The sequence below is a fragment of the Mugil cephalus genome, chromosome 22 (assembly GCF_022458985.1).
Source record: "Mugil cephalus isolate CIBA_MC_2020 chromosome 22, CIBA_Mcephalus_1.1, whole genome shotgun sequence".
Taxonomy (NCBI): domain Eukaryota; kingdom Metazoa; phylum Chordata; class Actinopteri; order Mugiliformes; family Mugilidae; genus Mugil; species Mugil cephalus.
This window is the reverse complement of record NC_061791.1, coordinates 19,778,605-19,803,682: the sequence shown is the minus strand read 5'-3', so window position 1 is coordinate 19,803,682 and position 25,078 is coordinate 19,778,605. Positions and strand designations below refer to the sequence as shown.

Below are 25,078 nucleotides of genomic sequence, written 5' to 3'. Positions count from 1 at the left end.
ATCACATTTTCAAATTCTGTTTTCCACATTGGTTCCCCGACCATCCTGCATCTCTAACTTTCAGGTGTCAGCATGTATTAAAGATACATGGTTCCTCAGTGACTCACTCTGAGCCTGATCAGACCTTGAATAAAGATCTGGTCTGGGCTATCCGATTGCAAGTGACCAGCTTTAGACCTGACTTAAACATGCGTGCCCAAATGCATCTCCAGATTTAATATCAGAGTTGTGCTCAATATGCAAATGAACATCATCTGGGGTGCAGTATAATACTGTCTCTAACAGCCACTGTGTCTAATGGATCTCTGAAACTGCTCCAGAACTGAGAACAGCACGGTTTTTTATGTGTGCGTCATAGTTTTGGCACACATGTTAAGTTTATAATTTAATAATTTCCACCCTGACATTATTTAGACCTGCACAATCCTCAAAGTTTCTATACTCACTTTACTCTTTCTTTTTTTTTTTAGTTATTTAACAGCTACACAGACAGTATATTTTTAAAGACTCATTGCTAATGAACAAAGATCACTTATGATGCTCTTTCATAATAGCAGTCATAGTTTTTTTTCTGAATGAATGAGGCAAAACGAATGTATTTATTCACACTACCAAAGGGATGCAGACACATGCAGTCTGAATTCGTCCTGGGGGTGTTCACACCTGTCTTCTATGTGACAGGATTGCCCAGATTGGATCTTAATGCAGCAGTGCTACCACAGTTACCTTGAAAAAGTAATCTGATTAGTGATTACTGATCATTCTTTTAAAAAGCAACATAAGTATACTTTACTGATTAAAAGTAACTAAGTTAGATTACAAGTTACTTTATTAGTTCAGCAGCTGCCGCCCCCTCCCACCAATAGAAAAATAGAATACAGGGTTTTATCAAAAATGCACATACTTCCCGACCAACTCTCCCAACTTACTGGTTTTGCTCCAAACTCTTGACTCTCTGTTTCCTTGAGTCTCAGTTTGTATTTTGTTTTTTTGTGGTGGTGGTTATTTTTTCCATGGAACTGAAACATCCCAATCAAAGTGACACAGGGAGAGAGGTGCATACTTTTTGGCCCACAAGCCTTGATTCTATGGACCTAAAATAGCAACCTTCATCTCTCCAAGCCTTACTGGCCTCTCACTGATTACCTACTGACTGACTAGAGCCCTATTCGCTGGGCTCTTCTCATCTCTATAGCTACATCTGGATAGATCTTCTCTGAGCCATTAATTACTGTGTATACACAGACACTTGCACACACAGAAATTAAAGCTCATATTATGATGGAGGAGGATATTAAAAAGGAGCAACTGATTAGCAGGTGTTCAGTCACAGTCTTTGTCCTACACCTTTCATCTGCTACAGTTTTCGTTTCTATCCTGTCACTGCAGAGCACATAAACCAATGTTGTCATCTGCTCTCGCAGGCCACATTAATAATGAATGGTTAAATTAGATGCTACATCTAATTTAATGTACACGAGCTGTAAACTATTGATGATTTCAAAACAGCCCTGAAACAAACTGAAACCAGTGTCCCAAAGTCTATCCAGTTATGGGTGGGTAGGGTGGTATCGGACAGCAGCAAAAAGAGGTGTTATGATGCTCTCACATGTCTGCAGAGAAGTGACTGCCTGGTATAATAGCCTTGTATTTGTTCAGCTCTTTTCTACCTAATGCAGCCTCTTTACAGTCCTAGTGATACATCTGCCTACACAAGTACACACATTCACACACCAGTATGCACAGTGCATAGCATTTTTGATACTTACATTAACTTAAAGTTTATCTGTGTAAAAGATTTTGTGTATTTCTATATTTATGCTTACTGTTCATCAATACCGAAGTATACCATGAAATATTTTTTCACTCTTAACGAATAAAATCAAATGCTGGCAACCACTGACATATCTATGTGTTGCCTTTGAGTGTCAATTTAGTTGACATATCTTAGTACAATAAATAACTCATGATGGCAAGAATAAATGTGAATGAATACTTTTACCATAATATTATCTCCAACATTTTTAGTGATGTGAGGCCCACTGCTGGGACCCAGCATGTGTCAGCAGGTAGCGACAGTCAGTGCTTAATATTTAAAGTTTTGTGGATCATTTCCTAAGAGGAAAAGGGAGGTTGATGCACCATTAATATATCCAAGGAATGGCCAGTGCCAAAAAAGGTCAAATAGCCTCCAAACTGCACTGAAGTTTAATTAAAAAGACAAAAAAGGGCTAATTTTAGAGTGGAAAGGCAAGAGTGCCACTGTTGAGGAGAGTTGGACTCAGACTCCTTCAACAGGCTCATGTTCTCCTACCTGTAAGGTAGGACCATGGATAAGGACCATGGATAGATACCAAGTGGTTGGGATAAGAAGTAAACACCACAAGAACTACAACTGTGGAGTAAAGTTAAATTTAACCTGTCAGCTGGTACAGGAGTTCGGCCATTTAAAAAACACCCTAGTGTATTGTGAGGTGAGGCAGTATGCCCACACCTCAATGATGAAAACTAAGTGGTCAGACCTCAGTGTCCCACCACTAAAATATCTAAACACAAGTCAATGCCCACTGCTCCCCTACAAAGTATTATTCACCGGTACCATAGGCTCAGGAATAATCTGACCTCCGTAGAGCAGTATGCTGTAGAAATGCAATCTCCGTCCTCACTTTAAATCAGGGGTGTCCAAGGGGAAGTATGTCAGTTTGAAGTGCAATTACAGTGTTTTCAGGAGAAAAAAAAACTCCACTAAAACTACACAATGAAACAAAGTCAAATAAACTTCAAATTAATTCATACAGAAAACGAGGAGAAGTATGTCAGTTTGAAGTGCAATGGATCTGTTGCTGTGGTGAGTATAATATACCACAACCTTATGAAACTATCTACGAAATCAAATTTCAGTCTCTACAACTATTCCATGCTAACAAAACACAAGAAAATCACACTAAAAATAGTATAATTCCAATCAATGCTTTTGACCCAATCGGTTTCTGTAGACAGATTACATTCTGTCTTGAAAAATCTAAGATGAGAACAAATAAGCAGTGTTGGGAAGGCTGAGTTGAACACAGACCAGAAGAACCTGTATTATTTTTTAACAAATCAGGTATCTATTGAATTTTTAAAAAAGGAAAAAAAAAGAATACTAAAACCAGAGCAACTGACCTGTGATGTTTCCTCTAAAAAACAAACAGTGCAAAATTAACAACATATCATCATAAATCATACTAAGCCATAAGCTATAACAACAATATTTGTAATGATAAGAATGAAAATGTTTATTTTAATAATACTTATTATTGGTATAATTAGATGTAAAAATCATCACCTGAAAGAGGTGTGTAAGGTATTAATCTGCTTCAGAGTTACCTACATGTCATTGAATTACCTGTGACGTGAAATGCTTCGCTGTTGACTTTAATTAAGTGTGTCAAACACAATCATCTGCTCTAACTCATTTCCTTTGCACACAGAAGACATTAAGTGTTTCCCCCTCTAAATCTACCCAATGAAGACCTGGTTACAAATTACAGTAGAGTAGGAAAAAAGTAGAGAGTACTGACGAATGTGAAACATTTTTCCATCGCTTGCTTTGCTGATAATATGAAATGGACTGAGCTTTTTTTGGTTTTGTTTTTTTAATTTGCCGTGAAGTGACCAGATTTCTGAAGTGAAATCCAGCGACATTTACAGCAGAAACTAAAAAAGGAATTACATGTTATCAAGATAAAATGTAGGAACAGAGATAAGTATGATTTCATTTATTTGGACATATTTTGTCAAATCTAAACATATAAATCGCTCTGTCTCTAATGTCAATAGAACCGTGACCAGCTACATAACTGTTGTTGTGATATGTGCCCAACATTTTTTTTCTCATTCATATAACCCTAAAATGGGGGGAATTTTGGGGTACAGTTTTAGTTGGTGGACAGGTCCCCGGAAATCGAGGACGTCTGGGGCCTCATGTACAAAGGGTGCATGTGCCCAAAAACGTTGCATGCAGTCTTTTTCACAGAAAAATTCAGATATCAAGAATGAAATGACCATGGAAATGTGTTTGGCCTCGCTTTCAGAGTGTGTACGCCAAAACCTGTGGCGTAAATTCTTTCTGAAAATGACTGTGGAAATGTGCGGTGCCTCACGCAGACTTCATTGGCTGCATACGCGTGAATCTACAGCTATTGATCCATTGGCGACAATTGGAGGTGATGTTAGGAAACTGTCATATTACTGTATCGGCTGTATCAGCCTTCCCCCGTTTCATATCCAGCTTGATATCAGACCACTTCTTTTTCAGTTTAGTGTGCTCGCTTTTCTGATTCTGACCCCACGTCATTGACAGTCACACACACAACTGGGACCTCTGGTAATCTAAATTAATGTCAGAGGATGTAAATTTGATACTTAATGTAAATTTGTAAACTGTCCTGCTTCACACTCCAGTCCAAATGGTGGCAGCAATGCCCCTCACAGTTGTTTGCCAACCGCAACAAGAAGGAGAAGAAATGACAGCGTGGATAAGGGCATGTGCCATAAATTTCACATTGATTGGGAAAAATCCTAGGATTCATATGTACGCACAGATTTTTCATGCATTAGGAGCATCATTTTGGTAGAGCAGCGTTTTCTGGTTTTGACCATACGCCCATTTTTAGTAGGAAATCCAATCCAAGTCTTTGTACATGAGGCCCCTGGTCACCTTAATTTACCGGATGTGGCTGCTACCTCCTGACGCAGTTGCCGTCTCCCTTTGTACTCCAGCTTGTGGTTGTACTTCAGGTGGTGGAATAAATTTGTTTTTTGGGGTTGTTATTGCTGACCATTTTTTTTATGTATTCATAAATTACATGCATCATTCTTTTAGCAACTGTAAAACCAGCCAACAGCAGACACTTGTTATTTGTAGTTAGTTTAAAGGATGAGGTGTCATTGAGTAAAAGCAAACATGGTCAGTGAAGGATGGCCTTTCGTTTGTTTGTTTTTTTGTGCACACAATATGGGCCTGATTATGATGATGATGATGACAATAATATTATGAATGGAATAATGAAACAGAATGGACACTAGAACTTTGTTAGCCTGTTACTATATTACTGTATTGTACATAAGGTGTCAGTTTCTGTTGTCAGTCCCACTAGCAGATAGGTACGGTGCGGTGGCAGTATTACAGAAGTTTTAAGCCATGGTGTAGAAAATAATAATAAAATAATAATAAGAAGAGTTAATTATTATTAATAATTAATAATGTAATTAATAATAATTACAGCAAGTGCAAATAATTATTCACTCATTGACTAAAGGTGTAAATGCAATGGCAGCTCAACCTTAACGCATCTCTACTCCATGCATCTGCTCTCGGTTATTTTAAACAAATATTGATTCCATAACCGTGTTGAAAATTTAGTGCTGGACTACTGGAATGACTGTTTTCAATAGTGTACCTCATATCTTGACAGTGGGGTGTATATATGACCTTCTCATATACTCTGCTGTGCATTTTATGTCACAGTAGATTGTAGTGTTGTAGTAACAGTAGTTACTGTCATATTTACATATACAGTCTGTATAACAGCCAGAGTAAAACAATGTGTCACATTTGTATTCACACATTGTGGCAGTGACAATGTGTGTCACCTGGTTCTTAAAACATAAATCCTAAATCTTAAATGCTCATAATCCTGCAGCTAGAAGAGGAGAAACTAAATGACATGTAACTTTAATTATGTATTATTCTTTATTAACGTATGCATTTTGGTTAGGGTTCGGTAGTTAAATTATATATAGATTATATTTAGATTTAAACAAAGGATCTTTTGCAGACCGGGCTGTTCACACCATGGTACATGTTCAGCTTTATTATCACTAGTGGAACATATTAAGCAAAATATAGTACTAAATACAGGAGGATTACCCATTTTCATTTCGTATGAAAGATTATCATCTCACAACACTGACCACTATGTGACCCCACTAAAACAAATTCCATTTAGACAGTTTATTGGGTGAATTGTGTCACATTTTTGAGGAGATTAAAAATGGTATTTGTGAGGCAAGGCCTCATGAAAAGGTTGGAGAAATTACAGCCACATATCACACCCTGTCAAAACAACAACAACAACAAAAAAGAAGCATATGGGACAGATTTAGACTGTACAACAACTGTACTTTTCCCACAACTACACGGCTGTTTTGCACGGCTGGAAGGGTTATAAACCTAGAAGTGAAATAATCTGCCTACTTATTAGGATCCCTCGATTTTGGTGCTGAAAGTTACAGCCTCAACTTTTCATATTCTAATAAGATCAGCTCGGTGAACTTATTAGTGATGATACAAGTATCATTAACACGTCCACTTGGTAAGTGTGAATTCTCTGTTTATACATGGGCTGAACTGAAATTACACAAATTTTGTACTTGAGATATACAAACAGAAATGGAAATATGTCCAGTTCAGTTGATTTAGACTTTTGCATTTTCGGTAACACTTTCTATGAAGGTTGTATTTATAATGCCCTATGAATGCACTCATAATGTTTTATAAGGTGTCTATAAAGCATTATAATGGTCATTATTACCATCTATACATATTCACAAGTCGTCATAACCAACTTCATGATGCATTATGACAACTAGTTATGAATGATTATAATTTTAATCTGAATAGTGCATTATAAATATGTCAATATCTGCGGTAACACTTTCTATGAAGGTTGTACTTATAATGCCCTATGAATGCACTCATAATATTTTATAAGGTGTCTATAAAGCATTATAATGGTCATTATTACCATCTATACATATTCACAAGTCGTTATAACCAACTTCATGATGCACTATGACAACTGGTTATGAATGATTATAATTTTAATCTGAATAGTGCATTATAAATATGTCAATATCTGCCTAGTCACTTGTTAATGTTATGATGCATCATAACTACTTTGCTTTGCTAAATGTGCATGGTGATGCATAATGAGTTTTGACTTCGCCTATAGTGCTTTATATCTGTAGTTATAAGTATATGTAATAAAGTTATAATAATGTATACATCTCCCTACAGCACACAGTCATAAACAGCTATGCAATTTCATAAGTGCCAATTGTCAGCGCTAAGTAAAGTGACAAGAATATGACACTATTATTAACAGATATAAGTTACTATGAGTAATTAAAAGGTGCAATGAACTAAGTCCTGAGTGTGGCATCTTTACCCCATATGCACAATGTTAATATCATAGGTGTTATTTGTCAGCTTTAGGTAAATTAGTGCAAATGAGGTGTTGTGGATATAAGACTATTATAAACAAATATGAGGCACAATGAAATGAGAGCCTGGACAGTAAAGACAAAAGGAATGCATTTAGTTCACTTTATTTTCATTTAAACCAACACACATAATCAGAATGATTTTCATTACACAAACACATGAAACAGCGTGGTCCTAGAGATGTGGCTCTTAAAATCGCCTTTGGGTTGGTGAGGTGATTCAGGGTCAGAGGTCAGGAGATGGTTTGACAGCAACTACAAGACGAACAGAGGCAAACCTTTAGTGCTCTAGCTGGGTTTGCTTTTTTATGCAGAAAGGTTTGATTGAAAACACACAAGCAGATCACATTTTTTTGTTTAAAGCAGCCTAATGAGACAGTATGTTACCGCATATCGTGCAGGCACCGCAGATTACCCGCAGGTGGCTTAAGCTAGCTAGACGAAAGTTACCGGACACGGCTATTTTTAACTCACAAATTAGATCGTTTTCATTATCTTGCGTTTAATGATTGAAACCATTCGAAATCATTGCTTTAATATGTAAACGATGTGCTTCATGTAAGCAAAGTAAGGCATTAGCTCACAAAACACTAGCAGGACAGAGAGACAACCTACCTGTCCTGGAGAGGGCTCAGCGGAAAAAGGAAAGAAAAGCCGCTTTACAACTAGTACATACAGTCAATGCTTTACGACAGTGGGTGGAGCTGGGGACGGAGGTGGGTGGGTGGGGTCAGAGGTCAGGGGTCATGGACTAAGGAATGAAGTTTCTACAATAATAATAATATTAATAAAAACAATATTAAAATAATATCTGATGGCATTCAATAAAGGCGGACATTTCTAGCGATCCTTTATAAGAGACCGATATAACAAATAACCATTAATTTTTTTTCGAATGGCAAAGTGCCGAATCCTGCAGCAAAATTGACGTTACATTAAAAACCGAAATAAGACCATTACAAATCTAGTCTAAATGAAATAAAATCAAACCTCTTCATTGCGCAGTGTCACATTGACAGTCGTCCTCGTAGCACGAAATAACTTCCAATTGAAATACATCAGTTTGAAATTCGTTTCGAGCGGCATGAAAATTTGAGAAAAATCGTCAGGCACCAAACAATAGATTAATTTTCGTGACAGTTTCACATCCACTGTGAGACCGGGTTGGCATTTAACCGCGTCTTTATACAGGATCGCTAGAAATGTCCGCATTTATTGAATGCCGTCAGATATTATTTTAATATCGTTTTTATTTATATTATTATTATTGTAGAAATGTCATTCCTTAGTCCATGACCCTTGACCTCTGACCCCATTGGAAAGCGGTTTTTCTGCTCTTTCTCCGCTGAGCCCTCTCCAGGACAGGTAGTTTGTCTCTCTGTCCTGCTAGTGTTTTGTGAGCTAATGCCTTACTTTGCTTACATGAAGCACATCGTTTACATATTAAAGCAATGATTTCGAATGGTTTCAATCATTAAACGCAAGAATATGAAAACAATCTAATTTGAGAATTAAAAATAGCCGTGTCTGGTAACTTTCGTGTAGCTAGCTTAAGCCACCTGCGGGTAATCTGCGCTGCCTGCACGATATGCGGTAACACAATGTCTCATTAGGCTGCTTTAAACAAAAAAACGTGATCTGCTTATGTGTTTTCAATCAAACCTTTCTGCATAAAAAAACAAACCCAGCTAGAGCACTAAAGATTTGCCTCTGTTCTTCTTGTAGTTGGTGTCAAACCATCTCCTGACCTCTGACCCTGAATCACCTCACCAACCCAAAGGCGATTTTAAGAGCCACATCTCTAGGACCACGCTGTTTCATGTGTTTGTGTAATGTGCTCAGAGCATTGATAATCATTCTGATTATGTGTGTTGGTTTAAATGAAAATAAAGTGAACTAAATGCATTCCTTTTGTCTTTACTGTCCAGGCTCTCATTTCATTGTGCCTCATATTTGTTTATAATAGTCTTATATCCACAACACCTCATTTGCACTAATTTACCTAAAGCTGACAAATAACACCTATGATATTAACATTGTGCATATGGGGTAAAGATGCCACACTCAGGACTTAGTTTATTGCACCTAATAATTACTCATAGTAACTTATATCTGTAAATAATAGTGTCATATTCTTGTCACTTTACTTAGAGCTGACAAATAGCACTTATGATATTGCATAGCTGTTTATAACTGTGCTGTGCTGTAGGGAGATGTATACATTATTATAACTGTATTACATATACTTATAACTACAGATATAAAGCACTATAGGCGAAGTCAAAACTCATTATGCATCACTATGCACATTTAGCAAAGCAAATTAGTTATGATGCATCATAAAATGAACAAGTGACTAGGCAGATATTGACATATTTATAATGCACTATTCAGATTAAAATTATAATCATTCATAACCAGTTGTCATAATGCATCATGAAGTTGGTTATGACGACTTGTGAATATGTATAGATGGTAATAATGACCATTATAATGCTTTATAGACACCTTATAAAATGTTATGAGTGCATTCATAGGGCATTATAAATACAACCTTCATAGAAAGTGTTACCGCATTTGCATATATGGTTCCTAATGTCTACATCAGTTTAGGGATTATGTGTAGGTGTGAAACCCACTTTTGGAGGAAAAGAGGACTGAGACGGAGATGGGTGTGCGTGTATTAAGGAATAAACGAAAAGTAAAGTGGCAAGGCTGACATACTGAGTGCTGCACTCTCCTCCCAGAAGTCCCATTAAAATCTTGAGTGGGAGAGACTCTTTGTACATGCTGTGAATTTTGGAAAAACAAATCATTTCACTCATGTGACTAGTCCAGTTTTATGTACTGCTCAGCACTTGTACAAGAACACTCTTATATTAAGTAGTGTGTCCTTTTAATGTTACTACCAAGCACCCTCAATTCAGACAAAATGTGAAACTGTTAGTATACAATAGACTGTACATAAATAAAACACCGTGTTCGCACTTCCTTGCATTGGCCAAACTGATGCTAATTTCCTGGTGATACATGCAGCACCGCCTTGTGACTTGAGTCTGCGGAGTATGATCCGAGAGTGGAGCCAAGCGGTACCGTGTTATTAATGAGCCACCCACACTTTGGCCAGACTCATCCTTATGTCACATCCTGATTCTATACATAGTGTCAAATAATTTACTAAAGTGAAACTTATCAGAGAAAGTAACACTTACGTATGCACCAGCATTGTCTAATATATTCATGTGTAATAGTGTTAAAGTGTTATGTGCAATAGTGATAATGGGATAGGCGCAGTAATGTTAAAGGGACATTTTTTTGTCTGTGCACTATTTGCTGTTGCATGTTGCAAGCTTGTTTTTCACTTTTTTGTGCTTTTGTTCAGTTAGTATTATATTAATTGTAATTTTTTTTTTCACCTGCCAATGGGATTCAAGATGGAAATTAGCCATTTCAATCAAGTATTTACGTTCATTAATACAAACTGTCCCATTTTAAAAATCAATCAATCATCTCATCTCCTCCTCACTAGGGTCACGGGGGTTGCTGGAGCCTATCCCAGCTGGCATCGGGCAGAGGCGGGGTACACCCTGGACAGGTTGCGAGTCTATCGCAGGGCTAACACTGAGACAAACAACCATTTGCACTCACACACACACCTAGGCCACCAGGAAAGAAAAAAATCCACGGTCATGGATGGAATAACCTAGTCATGCTGTATATTCACGTAGTCAGCTGACCTCATTCTTTGGTCACATAATGTTGCTGAATCTAGACCTGAGCAACTGCAACAACCCCTTATCATAGCACTGCCCCCACAGGCTTGTACAGTAGACACTAGGCATGATGGGGGCATCACTTCATCCGTCTCTCTTTTCTTATCCTAATGTTCCCATGACTCTGAAACAGGGTCAATCTGGACTAATCAGACCACATGACCTTCTTCATGCTCCCTAGCAAATTGAAGCCTTTTTTCAGTTAGCCTCACTGATTAGTGGTTTTCGTAAGGCTACAGAGCTGTTCAGTCCCAATCTCTTGAGTTCCCTTCACCTTGTACATGTGCAAATGCTCTAGTTAACATAGCCCTGAGTTCTATAGCTGTTTTTCTTCGATTTGATTTCACCAAAGTTTAAGTGATCACTGATCACAATCAATCAGAATGTTTTTCCGACCATATTTCTTCCTCAAAGACGATGGTTCCCCACTATCCTTCGTTTTTAATGAAGGATAATGCGTTGGATAGTTATTAGCACAATTTATTAATTTCTGCACTATCCTTAGATATTTTCTCAGCTTGATGCATGTCAGTCATTTGACCTTTCTCAAACAGATTAAGATCTTGACCACTGTATGTGTCTTTCCACGTGGTCGTTTAAGGGATGAGAAACTCATTGCATCAAAGAAAATCGCCCATGCAGTAATTTTTCAAGGCTCATACCTATTTGCTTAGTTAAATCCAGTAGTCAACTTTTTAGGAAAGTACCTAAAATGACAGACACCATCCATTGTATTTGATTTGTATTTACTAGACACTGAATTAGCACTTCTTTATTCAATAGCAAACTATCACAACTGAATGAAAGCTACATTAGCCTGTGTACACTCATCAAAATAGTCGTCTTTATTAATTTTTGATTGACATCAGCTATTAATAACCAAACAGCTTCAATAATAATACATTTATAAATTCTAATGTACATGCAGACATGACCAAGGAAATCGATTAAATAAAATAAATTAAGTAGGTGGGAGTGATAGTCACATGAGAACTCAAATAAGGGAAACAGATATAGATGCTACCACCGTGTATGATATCAATGTACCTGTAAATTACTGAAGTGAATCTAAATCTCCTGAATATAGTAATAGGTGACTTTTATTTACATTGATTTTAAAGAATAAAAACTTAATACACACACTACGTGTAGGTTACCTCTCACTGATAACCAGCTTTACAAAATTTGTCCACATTGACAGCTTGGTGAGTTTGCCTGCATTTACACACTGTAAGCCGCTGTAAAAGAAAATTGAAGTTGGATTAAAACTAATGACCAGATAGACAGACAAATAAATGTGTTTTCTTAATTCTGTCTTTGAAATTGTTCCCTGAAATTTACAGTTTCCCATTGACTGATTCCCAAAAAGCTTTCTTATGCCTGCACTCAGCCTCGATGTTGTGTATGTGTGTGGTGGCCTCTGTGATGCAGTCTTCAATGTATTTTTAACATGTCAGTCCGTCTTTCAAACTTCATTACTCCGTACTGTGAAAATTACATTACATCTGTCAGCGGATGCTTTAGTTAGTCAATGGAGCTTTATTGATAAAATGTTGGTTTGCATATTCAAAGAGAGCAAAGGACAAATGATCGTTTGGGATATAACACCTATTACCTTCCTAGCTTTATGAATGAACAGTAATAGGAATAGAACACAAACACAAATTCCTCTCTGTGCATCATAGTCAAGCACAGAGCAACTGCGGAAGCTTTAAGATTTTTCTCACTACATTATTTTACCTGGAGTACAGTAAGCTCATTGTCATGTTCAAGAAACCAGTTTCAGATGATATGAGCTTTGTGACCTGGTGCATTATCCTGCTGGAAGTAGCTGTCAGAAGATGGTACACTGTGATCATAAAGGGATGGACACGGTTCCAAGAAAATATCCCCCACACCACCACCACCAGCCTGAACCATTGATATGAGGCAGGATGGATCCATGCTTTCATGCTGTTTACGCCTAATTCTGACCGTGCCATCCGAATGTTGCAGCTGAAATCGAGACTTGTCAGACCAGGCAACGTTTTCCCAATCTTCTATTGTTCAATTATGGTGAATCTGTGTGGACTGTAGTCTCAGTTTCCTGTTCTTAGCTGACAGGAATGGCACCCGGTGTGGTCTTCTGCTGCTGTAGCCCATCTTCTTCAAGGTTCGATGTGTTGTGTGTTCAGAGATGGTATTCTGCATTCCTTGGTTGTAAAAAGTTTTTTTATTAGGTTATTTGAGTTACTGTTGCCTTTTGTCATCTCCAACCAGTCTGCCCATTCTCCTCTGAGCTCTCACATCAACAGGGCATTTTCGTCCACACAGCTGCCACTCACTGGATGTTTTCTCTTTTTCGTATCATATTCTGTAAACCCTAGAGATGGTTGTGTGTGAAAATCCCAGTAGATCAGCAGTTTCTTAAATACTCAGTAGCAAGTTGTCTTGATCTTCTCTTCATGCCTAAATGCATTGACTTGCAACTATGTGATTGGCTGATTAGCTATTTGTGTTAACAAGTAATTGAACACATGTACCTAATAAAGTGGCCAGTGTAGTTTACTTTAAAGACAATCAAATACATACATTAACTTGCAAAGTCATCCTAATTTTTTCTTGTCTCTCTTGGTGCTAGCCTGGGATGGATAGACGTTTGCAAACTCCTTTACACTTTTTATTCTGAAAGTGTTAGCAGCCACAAGGTCAAGAAGGACCTGTGAACACTGAGTGATAAATAGACAAATACTTTTCAGGCTGGTACATAGATTGAGGACTGGAAATATTTACACTAGATGTCGCATTGGGACATTATCATATCTTATATCTTGTCACTATCAATATAGATTAATTACCTTCAAGTGCTATGAACTCAAATGACTGGAATTTGTGACTTAGATAGTCTGAGACTTTTTGAACTTTGACCTCCGCCATAGCATTATACCAGAAAATAAATGTCCACATGGGTGAGTTCATCTCCGCCGATTGGGGCTGGAGCAGATGACCTACCAGAACCACCCAGAACTACTGCAGTGTGGAGTTTGTACAGAGTAGTCGACTGTTTTGTTGACTTCACTGTTGTGCTTTGATGCTTTAAACATCATGTCGATTAGTCACTGATCACATGATAATAACAACATAGATGTCTCCAAGAAGACAGTTAAGGAGCCCTGTGGGTTGCTGGCAGCAAACTAGCAGTGGTTCATAAAGTGTATGGAAATACTTCACTCAAGATAAAGCCCATTCTACAATGCCATGCTAAATATGTAAGTCAGTACTGAAATGCAAAATAAAGTACAATTAAAATGCACACTCAAGGCATCTGCTAATGCTAGCAGAGGAATGGTCTATATCCTCCAGGCAGTACTCAGTTAACAACTTCACCAAATGCCCTGTGGTAGAGAGGAGGTGGCAGCAAATCAACAGTTTGCTTTTGAATTTCATTGTCATTGTCAATTTTTAGACCCTTTTTAATAGCTACACTATCCCATCTTGTTGTGAACTATTAAATGTTACTGAGTGCTGAGTGGCACTTGTTTCTATGTAGGCTATACATAGTGCACACCATGTAGCACATTAGCTGTCTGTTCTCAGCATAATATATTTAGGCCAGGAATATAGATTCCACTGTTGCCACGCCTTTCCTTTTTTACTGTGTTTTAGTAGTGATGTTATCAGCAAGTCTGTGTTGACTTGACTTTCATCACCTAACACGTGGGACGCATAGACCACAGGCTGACATACATTGTATGTATATAACATTTATACAGTTCTCAGAATGCTGTGCTATGTAAATCATGAGGGAACAATCTCCCAAAAAAAAGTGGGCAATAAAATAATAAACAAAATTGTAAACCATGTTTTTTTTTCAATATTCTGTTAATATTATAATTTTACAAAGGTAACATCTGTGATGATCTGCAAAAATATTTGTAACTGTATTAATGAACAATGTCAGTGGAAAAGAGTGTTAAAAACGTATGCAGAAGGTTTGAAAATGACAGACACTTTCAATAAAACAAAATATCAAAACTCCTGTGATGCTGTACAATTATATTGCAGAGCAATACAGATATCCTACATCTTGATAAAGACAAGTGAGAGGAAAAACAATAACTCTCATGTCAGAAACCATGTTCTTGGCGTCAGGCCCTTTCCTCAGCTATGCAGACACTGGATGTCGGTGGAAAGCTGTACACGTGTCAGTTTTCCCTTCATCAAGCCAGCGGCCACTTATCTCTCAACAGGTCTCATTACAACCACCACAACACCACAGCTCCCAAGAGACAAAGGTTTTAGTCCTTCCATATCAAGCAAGAGCAATATTTTTCAACTAATCTGACACTGAGGATGGTGGTTGTGTCAGTAAAAGCTTGTTCATATCTGGAATGATTTCGTTCCAAATTATGTCAACTCCTGGAATTTGTTTCAGTACTGAATTCCTGTCATTAAATTTGCATTTAATTTACAGTTGTTTTGCTATCCTGTGGCTCATGTTTGCATTGCAGATTTGATCATTAATACCAATTTAACTAAGCCATTATACCACTACACCCCGATAATGACAATCAAAGGAAACATTCTACTACACTGAATAAGCAGGTTAGCGAACTCTATTTCAGCAAATGACATCAGTCCACTAGAGTATACAACAACAAAATAAAATGCATATGAAAGCTACGTGAATTTTACTCACATATTATGAGGGAGACACACAATGAAATTTAACTCTGGCTCTTTAAGCTCACTGATGCTGTCAGTTTCATTGTAATCCACAAAGATTTCATTGTTTAGTTGTATTTCAGCCATTGTCTAAAACCGTATTCCAAAAGAGAAAATTAAATTGAATAGATCATGTAAATAAACCGACAATATCTGTTAAAATAAAGAAAACTTTGTCAATCACTAAAAAACAACAATGAAAATAATCCAATCAAAAGAAAAAAAAAAAAAACTAAAATTTGGAAACACTAAAAAAAGCAAACTATAATATACATTTTTTTGGTTCTCATGCATTTTGAGGCCTTTATGCATATAAATCTATCTGTCCTCCATTCTACAATTAAATAGAATTATTAATAAGGCTTGCACTGAATGCTAATGTGTATAAAGTGCCCAGTGAGATAGTTCACAAACGCTCAACACAATGTGACCAGTAGTCAGCTTACTTACCGTAGGTAGTCTCTCCGGCACAGGATGAGGTTGGCTTTGGTGTACAGCGTGGAGCCCACCTCACCTAGCCTGCAGTCACAGCAGGCACATTTGAGACAGTCCTCGTGCCAGTACTTATCAAGGGCTTTCAGCAGGTAGCGGTCCTTGATCTTCCGGTTGCAGCCGGCACAGCCTTTTGGCTTGGTGTCCGGCTGGACGGAGAGCATTTGTATACCTGGGAGAAGCATTGAGATGCTTTAATACTCAAACAGTGTTACATGGACTGAAAATAATGGTAGAATGGTAATATGTAGGACAACAATTAAGCTAAATGATCTGGTTGGATGTATAATACAGGAAAATTATTTTGTGTTTAAAAAGTCACATTGACAAGAAATGTGAAACAATAAAATAAAGGCCAGCCAAAATTCATAGTATTACTGTTATCTTTGTACTCCTCGATAGTTAAGCAAGTCAAAATCAAATCAAATCTTTCAGTGGTGATATACTGTATGTACATACTGACATGAATTTAAGAAATATCATTTTGATGATATTTAAAATTAGATAAAATTCTCATATATATGTATCCACAAATGGTGAGGAAGCGGCATACCAGTATATGTCACATATTCATATTCTTTTGAGTATATTATTTTCTTGTGTCAAGGTAAATATATGTTCACATGTTTTGAGGACGCTTGTGCACTGATCTGTCTTTTACCAAACAGTTCCAGCCTATTGTATATTTATGTATTTTATTGTATAATTTAATGTGGGACTGTTCATTAAAGTAGCTTGTTCTTGACACAATAAAATATGCATTTAACAGCAATGGATTGATTGTGCCCCTAACTGCTGTGATCACTACAAAACCAAACCAAAACTGTTTACTTAATGATTTAACACAGGCAACACAAACACAAAACCACAGTTTCACATTTTTTTCAATGATACTTCTTTTCCTTTAACCTATTCTATTTAAAGGGGTGTGGCTGCATGTAGGGGAGCTTTGCAGCAGTCTGTATTGTTTGGCCTGAGCAGACTGTGGGGAGGCTTTGTTGATCCACTGGGGGCTGGGAGGCGGGAACTATAGGGTTTCGTACTGGGCTGGAATTAGTATTCTCCTATCATTCCCCAAAGAGAGGCACAGCCCCACTTCCTTTTGTCCCCCATTCATGACACACACGAGCACACACACGTGCACAATATTTCTTTAGCATCCTTACAGTTTAAGCTTTGGTCATTGTAAAATAGCCTACATAAACTGTCTGGAGTGGGTGGGTGTTAAGCCATTTACTTTTGAGTGTACAAAACAGCTAGCCATTGGTAAATGTTTTTTTTTTCTCTCACAAAACCAGTGGTTTTCATTAATTTCATGAATAGTTAGTTACGGTCTTGTAATATATTCTTGCTGTGTGCGAATGGAATTCAATTATTTGGAGAAACGCCCCTACAACTTCTTGAAATAGACAGTTTTTCCCTATCTCCTTTTTAAAAATGCAAATTGTTAAAAACACTATTAAAAAAGTTGGAATATGCATTACTCTGGGAAATCTAATAAAGATTGTAGACTCTAGAAGATATAATAAATAGACAGTTAAATCCTAATGTAGTCAAAAGAAACCAGGAAACAAATATGGAATGGAATGAGTTGTGATTGGATGAACTTTACTACTGAGCTCTTGTGAACTATTGGGAGTTTCTACACAAGTAATCTGTTCAGCATGACATTTATATAATAAATAGTTTAATTTGTTATGTTTAGCTTGACTGACTTTGTTGATATGATTCTATTTTCTATTCTATTCTATTCTATTCTATTCTATTCTATTCTATTCTATTCTATTCTATTTTAAGTCTTCTATTTTCGAATCGCCACTACACAGATAAATAATGATACCTAATGATCATTCACCTGCTACACATTCTGTGAACAATACTTAAGTATTTAATTTGCAAAGCCACGATCAAACAGGTTGTAGTGTGGGAGGCAGCTTGGCTAATTTGTTAAAATGCTTAGGGTTCTTGATAATTTCTTCATGTGCTGGATTTAGAGAACCGGACGCACCGCTGCTTTCCCTCTCTGTTCAGCGGCACTGATCCGTCCAGTCTGGTTAACACTAGAGTCCCCGTCAATCATTAACGAGCCAAAAGAGGCAAGAATTTCAATTCCCCTTTTACTGAGCAATCAAGTCGGGGGTGGTGGGGGAGGGCACAGGCAGGAATTTGGCCCCTCATTCGGCGGAAGTGGAGGAACATTCATCCATACAGAAAGGGAAATTACATCTGCTCAGAGCTTTCTTGATATTATTATGTTTCCTCATTTCCCGTCGCTCGTTGTGGGCGTCCACACTGCTGCAGCTGCTGTGTGTCCCCAACCACATGTAGCCTACCATCACCGAGCCAGATCGGAAGGAGGATGATGGAGCGACAGAGCGGAGAATGGCTTGCTACTTCAGTCCTAGCTGATCGGCAACGAGATTCTGACATTTCACCATATCCATTTAATTACTGTTGCTATGGCAGCACAGGCTACTGCCGGTAAAGGCCAATAACGGACTTAAACACAGAATCAATTTGCCATGCAGCTTTCCCAAGCATATAGACTGAACCCGTTATCAGTCACACAAGCTGCATAGCTATGCCTTTCTAACATATGATATGAAAAGTTAGCTAGCCCATCCATGTTATAGCTCAGATAGCTAATGGATCAGGTTAGAACAGGTCATGTGTGGACACTCTTGCCTTCGACGCAAAGAGATGCTGTAACTTGAGGTCGAGCACACATGAAACGTGCCGTTTACAGAATCCGAAGCCGAAGAAAGCGCCTTACCGAAACTTCTCTCTCTTTTCTGCATTTGTTGAGCCGAGCAGCCGAAGCACAACCAATAGCTGCCTGGTTCGGGGAGCAGCTGTCCGCAGGTAGACCGAGATCTGGCTTTGTTAGAGAGGAAACAATCCAGCAGGGCGACCACAGCAAAATAAAAAGGAGGAAACAAAGACCAAAAAAAAAAGAAAGAAAGAAAGAAAGAAAGAAAGAAAAGAAAAAATGGCACCGAGGACCTATAAGCGAACCGTTTGCCCCTGTCGTTGGATGTGAACACACGTTTATCGCCAGTCGGAGCTCTATGTGCAGAGAGATGCAGGCATCGAATGAAAGGGTGACAAAGAGATGCTTCCTCTCCGCGGCGCAGATACCTTCTAATCCGAGGCAACCTAATCGCAGCTGCAACGCCAGCTGCACGCTACTCCGACACTTTATCGTGTCACCAATACCGTGTAACCGTGACTGCACAGCCAGTCTGGTCAAACATCACACACACACACACACACACACACACACACACACACACACACACACACACACTCACAACTTCTTAAAGCGCTTACTTAAACAGATTTCTTTTAACAGTTAACAAGAGCTCTTTAGTAAAATTCGACCCATTGTGGCTCATTCTTTAGTCAAGTTATTTTTTTTTATTTTATTTTGACATCGGTTTATTTAGACTACGTCATTATTCACGGGCTATTAATGATTTTTCAAGACAACCCACACAGTCATATATATATATATATATATATATATATATATATATATATATATATATATATATATATATATAATATATTTCTAGATATTTGTGAGTGTGTGCCTGTGTCTAGTTCCCAGCATAAAATTATGCTTCAAATTACTGGTTGCCTCCTGGTGAGATCCTTCTCGAGTATGTTTCAGAAGCACAAGGCTTGATCTTCATCGAAATAAGCAGCTCCAAGTGAATCAGAGTGATCAATTTGTAGAAACTTATACAGCTACACGTGTTCATTATCACAGCATGGACCATGTAGGTATGGTGTCCATCAGTCCTAAGTGGTATGAGGAAGTCATCAATGCCCTCTTTTCTTTCTTTCTTTCTTTCTTTCTTTCTTTCTTTCTTTCTTTCTTTCTTTCTTTCTTTCTTTCTTTCTTTAAGTGGGTGTGTGCAAATGTATATAATATACACCTAGAATTAGTTTGCATTGCAAGAGTTACTTAACCATTAGAGCAAGTTTGAATTTATTGTGAAGACAAAACTGTAATATGGTATTATCTGACAAGATAAGTGTGGTGGCATCACTGATTATCTACATGGAGAAAAACAGCTGCAATGTCTGTTCTTCACTTAGCCTCCACCTAAATAAAACTCAGATCTAGAGTTTAACTACAGCAATGTAAAATGGCACATTTATGTATACCTATGCTGTCCATATGAATAGGACAATTGCATATTTGACATCTAAAAGTGATTTCAGACCAAACACAATCCAGCCAAAGCACCATCTTTCCAAAATGCGAGAGAAGCGATTGCCTGTATTACTACATGATTTACATGAGGCGTTCATTTCAGTCATACAGGCAGACTGATACTTTTTTGTGTTAGTCTGTTTAACAAGGTTATCAGCCCCAATAAATACAAAGTACAAAACATTAAAACAATTAGTAGTGGGAAAAGGAGTAGCCTACAAAGTCAACCATTTGCACATAGGTTAGCATGCTTAGGATATTGTGGAAACCACATTCCATGATTTAAAGTTCAGAAATAGAACAAAGTGAAAATGAAATGGCAGTAAACAGGGCTAGCATTAAAAGAATCTCTAGGTAATAGATTACTGTTTTGGTGGCATTCATTCACAGCGTGCACTCTATGATCACACACCACAGGGACTCATTAGCCTCTACTCAGTACATATTTAAATAATTATTTCAAGCAATTATTCTCAATCCAGTAATGCATCAGTTATGGTCCAGCTTGGATTTGATGAGGCCTTGAAGTGGCACATATGTCATGGCACCATGAGCCCATAGAGCCACCTCCCTGCCCGCCACCATATCACCACTCCTTATTGTATGCACTCTACACAGCCTGCCAGGTCATTCCCTTAAATACTGTGAAAGGAAGAGGAATGAGCAAGGTAGGGGAAGACGGTTGGAGGAGGAAGAGACACAAGTTAATAGCTGGCATTCAGCTTCTGCCTGAAATGCAACGATAATGAGATGGGTCATAAAATGCTCCTTGCCATTATGAGTGATGAGATGCATTAAACCTGACAGGGCATTACCTGCCAGTAATTAGGTTTTGTCATGGATTGTATTATTTCAAGGATCATGCAATAGCTTGCTGCAGAGTGTGTGTAGGAAGTGTGAGCCTGGCACGTGTCCTGCCATCCTTCGTTCTTTCCTACCAATTACTCATTCTCCGCATGACTTAAGACAGAAGAAACAAAATAGCAGGGCCTAGACCGACAACCAACTGGACATCCAGAGAATGGGCGGCTCTGTTTAACTGCTATATGTAACATTTAAAACGAGCACAAGACAGTTCGGAGGAAATGCGTCTTTTTTTTTCTTTTTTCTTTTTCTTTTCTTTTTTTGCGGCAAAGTCAGGATCCTGAAACACAGAGGACTGAACACGTACCTTGATGTAAAGCCAGGTATGCCCAGAACAAATAGATTACTTCGTTTGTATCTTCTCTGCTGTCTTGACTTTGAATCAAACTGTCCACAACTTTCTCAGTTTTTGCTTCCACTCCGTATTTTTTCAAGAAAACCTCACAACATAAGTTAGAGAAAAGTTGTTGGGGTGTTTCGGCTCTCCCTGCTACTTAGCGCATCCCGAACTTCATTAAACGAGCGTCCCTTTCCCACCTGCGGCGTTCTCACCTTCACGTCTGTCTGTGTGTCTCTCCGGTTCTCACTGACAGTGAAGAGCCGCACAGAGTCGAGACTCCTCTCCTATTTAAGCCCCCCACTAGGTCCCCAGTCAGCAGCACACTCCAGCTCATCCAAGGAGCTGACAAGCCACGTTAGGGAAGGCAGCGCATGTTGCTCTAATGGACCTCATTAAGCTCTACTTACAGATGTTCTCTTAACATAATTGATCTGCAGCGAGTTGAGAGGACGGCAACCTATTCCCCAGCCCCCAATTATGGCCCGGTAATTAGATCCCCAACCTCCAGTTCTCCACATTCACCCTTCTTACATTCCGAAATATCAAAGTATCTCTTTCTCTCAAAACACCCCCATCCACCACCTCACCTCCATGTCTCCTCCTTTCTCCTCCTCCCACCCAAAAGACAATATTGACAATCAGATCTGCTAACCTTCGCAGTGTAGCCAGAATTACAGTGCGCTCACTCCATTTGACAAAGCTCTCTCTCCCTCTCCCCACCCCCGAAAAGAGACGTGAAAAGACCAGTCCATAACGAAGTGTAATGACAGTGTAGGGTATTTGTCATAAGAGAGTATATGTTTTTTTTTTTTCCATGCAGGTCTGTTTTTATCTTAAATAAGGTGAGCTTTTATAGTGCCGATCAGAATTCTAATTAAAAATATACCCTTAGTCAACGTGACAAACATATGGTCCTAGGGCCAAAAACGCCCAGGTAGAGGGTCCTCTCTGTTCCGCAGGAAAAATTTTAAGACAATTTCATTTTTTTAATAAAAGTGTTGCTATTCACATCATGTCCACTAGGGTCACATTGTTTTAGTAAGAGTTGTACCCATAACCGCTAACACTCAGGACCAGAACTAAACTTTAGGTAGCAGCAATGTACCAAACTTGAATTCATTTTTCTCAAAAATCTAAAGTTGTTTTGTAAAAGGTTACTTCATTAAATGTTAACATTATCATAATGTGTTTTTTTTTGTTTGTTTGTTTGTTTGTTTTTTTGAACCTGCAGCCAGTAACCTAATACTGTAGACAAAAGCACGTTGATCTATCTCTTTTTCTGGCTTTTTGAGTATCCAACTATAGCAGTGGTTCCCAACTTTTTCCAACTCAGGGCCCACGTTTAAATTTTTGTGGCGCCCCTCCAACCGTGTAAATACGGAGGCCATATAATGCATTCTGAGATATCCTTCAATAACGGAGAAATGCATTCTCGTATATAGCAATTTGAAATCCAGTATCAGGTCCAAACAAAATCTAAATATCAAAAGAAGGACATTAAATTGACAGGCTTACAAATAAACACAAACCCATATAAAAATCAAATATCAAATTAAAGGATTTGATGGCTCACTTGCAATACCTCCAGAGTCCACCAGGGGGGGGGGGGTCTGCCCCACAAGTTGGGAATTATAGTATAGAGTATACTGTATATAGGACCAGATAAAGGTAGAGTTATAGCATTAAGATCCTATCTGGGCTATCAGAGCACAAGTGACCAGCTAAGTCCCTTGTTCAGACTTCAGATTTGATCTCAGTTCCACGCTCTGTGTGTAAAAAAACACTGACATTATCTGTGGCACGATAAAATATTCTAACAGCGGTGGTCTACAATGGATCTCTACCTCCGCTCCAGAACCAAGAACAGTGGTGGTTTATGAGCGTACGCCCAGTTTTGAAAATAGATGGTCTTTAATGGGTCTCAGGAAACATTGTGTGCACAACATGAAAACAAAATGCGGACACATCAGGGACTGAATGTGATAGTCAGTAATAGCCGTACAAAAAAAATAAATAATTAACTTAACAGCAGAACTTAACTTCCTGTCTACCAACAGTGTATGGAAAGGACAGCTGTAAAGACAACATGCATATGCCAGGGGACTACAAACTGTTTGTCTGATACAGTTTACTTTAAGTAGTGTCTCTTTTCATTCAGTCAGTTGAGGCAAGAGTTACTGGATGGCATGGCAATGTGTCGCTTAATGGCTGTTTGGCAAGAAAGAGAATGTTTTGGAGCTCACGGCAATATGAGTCTGTGGCTGAGCGTGCTTCTGAGATGCCTCAGCTTGACATTGTGTTTTGACACCACGGGTCTCAGTGTCACTTCCCAGACACACAACAGCAAAGGTGATACTTGTCACTACAGACTGGAAGAATATCCATAAAACACACATTTAATTAGATTTGATTACACAAACAAGGCTGGAGATTTCAGAGACTGAGCTTTCTAGTGAAGCAATGCTGGCTGGAGGGATCTGAAGTACAGGGAGACACAGGTATAATCAAAGCAACCAACTGCACAAAGAAATACCAGATCTAGAGTCGACCTCAGCACTCATACTACATTAGTAAACTGAGCAATATGGCAGAAAATGCAATGAAGAACTGGAGTGCATGCAGTGCTGGAGTCTGATTGGTGGCTAGGTCTCAACTGTGCAGGTAGCAGGAGTGTAAACAGAGAACCGCACAAATACATACACACAGAAATGTAGAAAAAACAAAAAACACAAGGGGAACAAGTAGAAGAACCACTGGGAGAGAGGCTGCAGTTGTGATGATGTTGAAGTGGGTTGTCATTTGTTGAAAAGTGTTTCAGTTATGTGGTCTCCAATCATTGAGATGATTGGGGCATCGGGCTATGTCTAAATATCCACTTACCATGGTAACGCTAGTTTTACCTGAACAGGGCATATGATCATATATGGTTTCTGCATTTTTCATGCAATAATTTTGATCATTTCACTAAATCCTCCTAAACCAACACCAGTGTTGGCATTAACGCGTTACAAAAGTAACGCCTTTCCATAATACGTCACCTTAGGCAGTAACAGAGTTATATAATGCGTTACTTACTATATTTTGGTAATATTATTACAGTTACTTAGTCCAGTAACGCGTTAAAATCCAAGCGGTCGCACAGGCGGAGGTTTCAAAAAACAACACAGGTGCAACAGCCTTAAATAAAGAGGAGAAGAAGAAGATGGTTTTAAATCAATAGAAGAAGAAGAAGAAGAAGACAGCAAGACGGCAACAACTGATTACACAAAAAGCAGTTCCGACCAAGCAATCTGATTAATAAGACATTTAGAACGTGCTCAAATCAGCATTACAGCACGGCTGACTCATCACTAAAAATATTGCTCCGCTAAGTCTGTGGCAACACTGACTGAAAAACACACTACAAAATGGATT

The 25,078-nt window shown here is 38.3% G+C and overlaps 1 protein-coding gene across 5 annotated transcripts in view; it reads right to left on the bottom strand.

The window, feature by feature from the left end:
• The window catches only part of lmo3 (LIM domain only 3), a 65,025-nt gene that overhangs the window by 19,474 nt on the left and 20,473 nt on the right, over window positions 1-25,078 (bottom strand). For 2 of the 5 annotated variants that reach the window (XM_047575918.1, XM_047575917.1), the window contains one exon: window positions 16,197-16,410. In XM_047575918.1, coding sequence (XP_047431874.1) covers window positions 16,197-16,402 — 206 coding nt within the window. In that variant the 5' untranslated portion in view covers window positions 16,403-16,410. The other 3 variants (XM_047575920.1, XM_047575919.1, XM_047575921.1) reach the window with 3 other exon arrangements.